General features: G+C 44.5%; 1 protein-coding gene across 1 annotated transcript; it reads left to right on the top strand.

Annotated features, from left to right (window-relative positions):
* Positions 1 to 2,348: 2,348 nt before the first annotated feature.
* On the top strand, positions 2,349 to 8,362 carry LOC121543256 (DOMON domain-containing protein FRRS1L). The gene is made up of 5 exons (XM_041853014.2): positions 2,349 to 2,945; positions 3,509 to 3,593; positions 3,856 to 3,994; positions 7,730 to 7,976; positions 8,124 to 8,362. Exons 1-5 carry the CDS (start codon positions 2,741 to 2,743, stop codon positions 8,294 to 8,296), a joined length of 849 nt encoding a protein of 282 aa, XP_041708948.2. The 5' UTR covers positions 2,349 to 2,740; the 3' UTR covers positions 8,297 to 8,362.
* Positions 8,363 to 8,612: the final 250 nt, after the last annotated feature.

The following is an 8,612-nucleotide window of genomic DNA, read 5'->3' as shown; positions in this document are numbered from 1 at the left end:
TAGGGGTTGCGACAATTTCGGCGGCTAGTTTTAGAAAGAAAGGGTCCAGATTGTCTAGTCCAGATGATTTGTAGGGGTCCAGATTTTGCAGCTCTTTTAGAACATCAGCTGTCTGGATTTGTGTGAAGGAGAAGCGGGGGGGGCATGGGCAAGTTGCAGCGGAGGGTGCAGAGCTGGTGGCCGGGGTAGTGGTAGCCAGGTGGAAAGCATGGCCAGCCGTAGCAAAATGCTTGTTGAAATTCTCGATTATTGTAGATTTATCGGTGGTGATAGTGTTTCCTAGCCTCAGTGCAGTGGGCAGCTGGGAGGAAGTGCTCTTATTTTCCATGGACTTTACAGTGTCCCAAAACTTTTTGGAGTTAGTGCTACAGGATGCAAATTTCTGTTTGAAAAAGTTAGCCTTTGCTTTTCTAACTGCTTGTGTATATTGGTTCCTAACTTCCCTGAAAAGTTGCATATCACGGGGGCTATTTGATGCTAATGCAGTACGCCACAGGATGTTTTTGTGCTGGTCAAGGGCAGTCAAGTCTGAGGAGAACCAGGGGCTATATCTGTTCTTAGTTCTGTATTTTTGAATGGGGCATGTCTATTTAAGATTGAGAGGAAATTACTTTTAAAGAACAACCAGGCATCCTCTACTGACGGAATGAGATCTATATCCATCCAGGATACCTGGGCCAGGTCAATTAGGAAGGCCTGCTCGCTGAAGTGTTTTGGGAGCGTTTGACAGTGATGAGGGTGGTCGTTTGACCGCGGACCCGATTACGGACGCAGGCAATAAGGCAGTGATCGCTGAGATCCTGGTTGAAGACAGCGGAGGTGTATTTAGAGGGTAAGTTAGTCAGGATGATATCTATGAGGGTACCCATGTTTACGGATTTAGGGTTGTACCTGGTAGGTTCGTTGATAATTTGCGTGAGGTTGAGGGCATCTAGCTTGGATTGTAGGATGGCTGGGGTATTAAGCATATCCCAATTTAGGTCACCAAGCAGTACGAACTCTGAGGATAGATGGGGGGCAATCAGTTCACATATGGTGTCCAGGGCACAGCTGGGGGCTGAGGGGGTCTGTAGCAAGCGGCAACAGTGAGAGATTTATTTCTGGAAAGGTGGATTTTTAGAACTAAAAGCTCAAACTGTTTGGGCACAGACCTGGATAGTATGATGGAGCTCTGCAGGCTATCTCTACAGTAGATTGCAACTCCACCCCCTTTGGCAGTTCTATCTAGACGGAAAATGTTATAGTTGGGGATGGAAATTTCAGAATTTTTGGTGGCCTTCCTAAGCCAGGATTCAGACACTGCTAGAACATCAGGGTTGGCGGAGTGTGCTAACGACATGCACAGTCAACTGTGGGACCTTATATAAACAGGTGTGTGCCTTTCCAAATCATGTCCAATCAATTCAATTTACCACAGGTGGACTCCAATTAAGTTGTAGAAACATCTCAAGGATGATCGATGGAAACAAGATGCACCTGAGCCCAATTTCAAGTCTCATAGCAAAGGGTCTGAATACTTATGTAAATACGTTTTTTTTTTTTTCTTCACATTTGCATAAAAATCGAAAATTTTGTTTTCGCTTTGTCATTATGGGGTATTGTGTGTAGATTGATGCGAATTGTAACATAACAAAATGTGGAAAAAGGGAAGGGGTCTGAATTCTTTCCGAATGCACTGTACATATCTAATGCATTGTCTCTAGAGCTGGAGGAGGGAGATGTGGTCTACATGAGTCTCCCCTCAGGCAGTGGGCTCTTCGATGATACTGATAACCCTAACACTTTCCAGGGCTTCTTGCTCTTCCCTTTGTGAGGAGAGCACCATGCATTCTGTAATGAATTCAGATGTCTGATGTGAGCTGCTCTGGGTTCCAATGTTCCTCTCTAACCAATAAATAAACAAGCATTATAGACAAACAATTAAAATGTTAATCTTTGTATTATTGACAATTAATTGAGAATCATAATCCTTGTAAAGCCAGTTGTAACCACTGGTAAATTGTGTGTCATGCTTTTTTCAGCAGTTAGGCCTTAGGTCTTGGGAGTTATCAATGCTCTCAACAATAAAATGCAATGTAGATTCTATAATATTTTCACATCACAGAAAGGAATAAGAATCCAACCTTCCATAGCAGAAAATTCAGCATAATAAATGTATAAATCCCATACATTACCCCATATTGTTATTCAATTGTCATCTGTATTTGCATAAACAGTGCTGAATGGAATTTTAAACTGTAGATTGATAACGCTGAGTGTACGTCGCGGTTTCCTATTGGACGCTGCAGTGATTGGCTCTATCGATGGATGTGATGGACCATTAGGAGAGAGGAGAGGAGACGGGCGAAACTAACAACAGACACATTCATTCTTAAACTGGGATATCATTACATTATTTCAAGATTAAATCCGATCACTTGGATTATTATGGATGTCTCCGTTTCCCACAAGGCTTAAGCGCATTGGCAAAACAGATCGGTTCAATTACAAATCCCGCTAATTCCAGATTGGTTTAACCGAGACTCATTCGTTGACAGCCCTGGATCGCTCCCCTCGCGCCCGTTCACAATACGAGAAATAGCCTACGACACATCAAACAACCGCGTTGAAAATATTCTGTAGTGATGCGATTGAGATCCAGTGAATAGGCTCCGTAAAGAAATGCTCAAATACAATCAACAATGAGGATTCCGTCTCAGTTCTGTCTCGTTTAGAACGTTTTTATACTCCCTTTTTGGCCATGATTTTCCTGCCCAGCCTGCTGCAGCTGACAGTGCTCCTGGTCCAGGGCAGTTGGCGGGGGGTCGCGCCGAGCCCCACTGATGAAGGCGCACTGCGGGCCAGCCACGGAGACCATGGAGAGCCGGGCCACAAGGAGCCCCATAAGGACTCATACAGCACCTTCGCCTCGGAGTTCCTGGAGTCTAGACATCTATCGGATGATGGTGAGAAAGAGATACAGGATAGGCCAATTCTGAACGAGGCATTTTGCTTACTGTGGCCTTCATGGTAATCAAGGCTGTGTTTATGTTTATGTGTAGGCCTTCTCTTGATGGAAATCAGAGGGAGCATCTACATATCTGTGGTTGATAAGTCATTCGTGGTTGATTGGCTATTTATGTGATGATGCGCGGGATGATAGACCGACCATACAGTGTCTTACTTCCACCCGAGTCCACTCATGCATGGATCAGGACCCTGGCCAGCTCCCCGCAGATCCTGCTCTGGCTCTCACTGGCCGGCCTGGAGATGGACGAGCATTGGACAGTTCTTCACCACAGTTAATGTTGTATATTATTAGATTGTAATAAATGAACAAAAATAACATATTTCAAACTATCTCAATTTTGTTATGAAACGTGAAGGAGCAGTTGTGCTTCTCTGAATGCACATTAGGCTGAACCCCACCAAGTGATGCATATAGTAGAACTTATAGAAGATGATTGTTGGGGAGGCAGCTCAGTAGCCTAATCATTTCTCATGTGGTGTGTGTGTGTGTGTTATCCAGGCTACCCCTTCCCCACCGCCCCTCCTGTGGATCCTTTTGCCAGGATCAAAGTCGTAGACTGTGGAGTCACCAAGGGCTGCATAAGGTCAGTGTGTGTTTGTGTGTGTGTGTGTGTGTGTGTGTGTGTGTTTTGCATGCTTGCAAGCATGTGTGTGTCCATGGCTCTCTCTGTGTACTGTGGTCCCACTCTGGCAGATGTGGGAGTACATCACTCTGAAGAGGTTACATTTCTTAATTGTGTGTGTGTGTGTGTGTGTGTGTGTGTGTGTGTGTGTGTGTGTGTGTGTGTGTGTGTGTGTGGGTGTGTGTGCGTGTGTTTGTGTGTGTGTGTGTTTGTGTGTGTGTAGGTATGGGAAGCCGGGGTGTGATGCAGAGACGTGTGACTATTTCATGAGTTACCGGCGGATCGGGACAGACGTGGAGTATGAGATGAGTGCTGACACTGACGGCTGGGTGGCTGTAGGCTTCTCCTCTGACAAGAAGATGGTGAGTGACCGTATCTGTGTATGTGCGGGCATTGATGTGTGTGTGTGAGCATGCGTGAGATCTGTTCTTACACTCTACATACAGTGCATTCGGAAAGTATTCTGACCCCTTTACTTTTTCCACATTTTGTTAAGTTACAGATTTATTCTAAAATTGATTAAATTGTTTTTTTCCCCCCTCATCAATCTACACACAATACCCCATAATGACAAAGCAAAAACAGGTTTTTATATATTTTAGCAAATGCATAAGAAATACAAAACTGAAATATCACATTTACATACAGTACCAATCAAAAGTTTGGACACGCCTACTCATTCAAGGGTTTTTCTTAATTTTTACTATTTTTTACATTGTAGAATAATAGTGATGACATCAAAACTATGAAAGAACACATTTGGAATCATGTAGTAACCAAAAAAGTGTTAAACAAATCAAAATATATTTTATATTTGAGATTCTTCAAATAGCGACCCTTTGCCTTGATGACAGCTTTGTACGCTCTTAGCATTCTCTCAACCAGCTTCACCTGGAATGCTTTTCCAACAGTCTTGAAGGAGTTCCCACATATACTGAGCACTTGTTGGCTGCTTTTCCTTCACTTTGCCGTCCGACTCATCCCAAAACATCTCAATTGGGTTGAGGTCGGGGGATTGTGGAGGCCAGATCATATGATGCAGCACTCCATCACTCTCCTTCTTGGTAAAATAGCCCTTACACAGCCTGGAGGTGTGTTGGGTCATTGTTCGGTTGAAAAACATATGATTGTCCCACTAAGCCCAAACCAGATGGGATGGCGTATCGCTGCAGAATGCTGTGGTAGCCATGCTGGTTAAGTGTGCCTTGAATTCTAAATAAATCACAGACAGTGTCACCAGCAAAGCACCCCCAAACCATAACACCTCCTCCTCCATGCTTTACGGTGGGAACTACACATGCAGAGATCAGCCGTTCACCCACACCGCGTCTCACAAAGACACGGCGGTTTGAAACAAAAATCTCAAATTTGGACCAAACGACAAATGTCCACCGGTCTGATGTCCATTGCTCGTGTTTCTTAGCCCAAGCAGGTCTCTTCTTCTTATTGGTGTCCTTTAGTAGTGGTTTCTTTGCAGCAATTCGACCATGAAGGCCTGATTCACACAGTCTCCTCTGAACAGTTGATGTTGAGCTTTGTCTGTTACTTTAACTTATTTGGGCTGCAATTTCTGAGGCTGGTTACTCCAATGAACTTATCCTCTGCAGCAGAGGTAACTCTGGGTCTTCCTTTCCTGTGGCGGTCCTCATGAGAGCCAGTTTCATCATAGCGCTTGATGTTTTTTGCGACAGCGCTTGAAGAAATGTTCAAAGTTCTTGAAATGTTCAGTATTGACTGACCTTCATGTTTTAAAGTAATGATGGACTGCCGTTTCGCTTTGCTTATTTGAGCTGTTCTTGCCATAATATGGACTTCGTATTTTACCAAATAGGGCTATCTTCTGTATACCCCCCTACCTTGTCACAACTGATTGGCTCAAACACATTAAGAAGGAAAGAAATTCTACAAATTAACTTTTAAGAAGGCACACCTGTTAATTGAAATGCATTCCAATGACTACCTCATGAAGCTGGTTGAGAGAATGCCAAGAGTGTTTAAAGCTGTCATCAAGGCAAAGGGTGGCTATTTGAAGAATCTCAAATATAAAATATATTTTGATTTGTTTAACACTTTTTTGGTCACTACATGATTCCATATGTGTTATTTCATAGTTTTGATGTCTTCACTATTATTCTACAATGTAAAACATTGTAAAAATAAAGAAGAACCCTTGAATGAGTAGGTGTGTCCAAACTTTTGACTGGTAGTGTAAGTATTCAGACCCTTTACTCAGTACTTTGTTGAAGCACCTTTGGCAGTGATTACAGCCTTGAGTCTTCTTGGGTATGACGCTACAAGCTTGGCACACCTGCATTTGGGGAGTTTCTCCCATTCTTCTCTGCAGAGCCTCTCAAGCTCTGTCAGGTTGGATGGGGAGCGTCGCTGCACAGCTATTTTCAGGTCTCTCCAGAGATGTTTGATCGGGTTCAAGTCCGGGCTCTGGCTGGGCCACTCAAGGACATTCAGAGACTTGTCCCAAAGCCACTCCTGTGAGGGATGTAGCTCAGTTGATAGAGCATGGCATTTGCAACGCCAGGGTTGTGGGTTCGATTCCCACAGGGGGTATGATTTTTTTTAAATGTATGCACTAACTGTAAGTCGCTCTGGATAAGAGCGTCTGCTAAATGACTAAAATGTTAAATGTAAATGTAAATGGTCTTGGCTGTGTGCTTAGGGTCGTTGTCCTGTTGGAAGGTGAACCTTCTCCCCAGTCTGAGTTCCTGAGCACTCTGGAGCAGGTTTACATCAAGGATCTCTCTGTACTTTGCTCCTTTCATCTTTCCTTCGATCCATCTTTCCTAGTCACCCAGTCCCTGCCGCTGAAAAACATCCCCACAGCATGGTGCTGCCATCACCATGCTTCACCTTAGGGATGGTGCCAGGTTTCCTCCAGATGTGACGCTTGGCATTCAGGCCAAAGAGTTCATTCTCGGTTTCATCAGACCAGAGAATCTTGTTTCTCATGGTCTGAGAGACATTAGGTGCCTTTTGGCAAACTCCAAGCGGGCTGTCATGTGCCTTTTATTGAGGAGTGGCTTCCGTCTGGCCACTCTACCATAAAGGCCTGATTAGTGGAGTGCTGCAGAGATGGTTGTCCTTCTGGAAGGTTCTCCCATCTCCACAGAGGAACTCTGGAGCTCTGCCAGAGTGACCATTGGATTCTTGGTCACCTCGCTGACCAAGGCCCTTCTCCTCCGATTGCTCAGTTTGGCCGGGCGGCCAGCTCTGGGAAGAGTCTTGGTGGTTCTAAACTTTGTCCATTTAAGAATAATGGAGGCCACTGTGTTCTTGGGGACCGTCAATGCTGCAGAAATGTGTTGGTACCTTTCCCCAGATCTTTGCCTCAACACAATCCTGTCTCGGAGCTCTACGGACAATTCCTTCGACCTCATGGCTTGGTTTTTGCTCTGACATGCACTGTCAAATGTGGGACCTTATATAGACAGGTGTGTGCCTTTCCAAATCATGTCTAATCAACTGAATTTACCACAGGTGGACTCCAGTCAAGTTGTAGAAACATCTCAAGGATGATCAATGAAAACAGGATGCACCTGAGCTCAATTTTGAGTCTCATAGCAAAGGGTCTGAATACTTATGTAAATAAGGTATTTCAGTTTTTTATTTTTAATACATTTGCAAAAATGTATAAAAACCTGTTTTTGCTTTGTCATTATGGGGTATTGTGTGTAGATTGATGAGGGAAAACATTGATTTAATCAATTTTAGAATAAAGCTGTAACATAACAAAATATGGAAAAAGTCAAGGGGTCTGAATACTTTCCGAATGCACTGTATGCTTCCAACAATTGAGTGGGTAAACCTAATAACCAACGTTTCAGCATTTAGGTTATAACATTTACCCATTAAATAGTTGGGAGCCTATATAGAGTGTGGGACTTTCTTTCTTTTGATACAGTTTACTCTTGGTTAGTCAATAGCACCTCTACAAACATTTTTGGGTCAGAGTCAGCTAATGCTTTTACTACATCTGGTACACATGAAGTCTGTCATGACAGACACATTAAAAAGTAAGACAATGCTGATTGGTCAACCTATCCTTCATGCTGATTGGTTCTCCTCACCCCCACCCCTCTCAGGGAGGAGATGACGTGATGGGCTGTGTCCATGACGATAATGGGCGTGTTCGTATCCATCACTTTTACAACGTGGGCCAGTGGGCCAAGGAGATCAAGAGGAATCCTGCCAGAGATGAAGAGGGCGCGTTTGACAACAACCGTGTGACCTGCCGCTTCAAACGGCCGCTCTACGTCCCCAGAGAGGAGACACTGGTGGACCTGCATCTCTCTTGGTACTACCTGTTGGCCTGGGGACCTGCTATACAAGGTCAGTCAATGAGTGTGTATGTGGTTGTGTGTGTGCAGAAAGTTGATGTGTGTTTATTAGCATGTACATGTAAATTATTTCCCTTTTTCTCTTACTCTCCTCCCCCACTCTTCTCCTTTCCTTCTCTCCTTTCCTCCTCTCCTCCAGGTTCCATCACACGTCATGACAACGATGCTCCACCAGTCTCCGATCACATGATCAGCATCTATAAGTATGAGGACATCTTCATGCCGTCTACAGCCTACCAGACGTTCTCCTCTCCCTTCTGTCTGCTGCTCATAGTAGCCCTCACCTTCTATCTGCTGATGGGCACGCCCTGAGAGAGAGGAGGAGAGAAGAGAGGAGACGAGACGAGATGAGAGGAGAGGAGAGAAGAGGAGAGAAAATTACATTTTACATTTTTAGTCATTTAGCAGACGCTCTTATCCAGAGCGACTTACAGTTAGTGAGTGCATACATTTTTCATACTGGCCCCCCGTGGGAAACGAACCCACAACCCTGGCGTTGCAAGTGCCATGCTCTACCAACTGAGCTACAGGAGGGCAAAATGAGAGATGAGAGGAGAGGAGAGGAGAGAAGAGAGGAGAAGAGAGGAGACGAGAGGAGAGGATAAGAGAGGGGACGAGAGGAGACGAG

The sequence above is a fragment of the Coregonus clupeaformis genome, chromosome 28 (genome assembly GCF_020615455.1).
Source record: "Coregonus clupeaformis isolate EN_2021a chromosome 28, ASM2061545v1, whole genome shotgun sequence".
Taxonomy (NCBI): Eukaryota; Metazoa; Chordata; class Actinopteri; order Salmoniformes; family Salmonidae; genus Coregonus; species Coregonus clupeaformis.
The sequence above is the reverse complement of the archived record's forward strand: the minus strand, read 5'-3'. Positions and strand labels throughout refer to the sequence as shown.

What these genes read in the sequence shown, in the direction of transcription:
- LOC121543256 (XM_041853014.2), top strand. Translation starts at nt 2,741, where the DNA reads ATGATTTTCCTGCCCAGCCTGCTGCAGCTGACAGTGCTCCTGGTCCAG. An exon ending in GTCACCAAGGGCTGCATAAG is followed by an intron (nt 3,594 to 3,855) that starts GTCAGTGTGTGT and finishes GTGTGTGTGTAG; the next exon opens with GTATGGGAAGCCGGGGTGTG. An exon ending in TCTCCTCTGACAAGAAGATG is followed by an intron (nt 3,995 to 7,729) that starts GTGAGTGACCGT and finishes CACCCCTCTCAG; the next exon opens with GGAGGAGATGACGTGATGGG.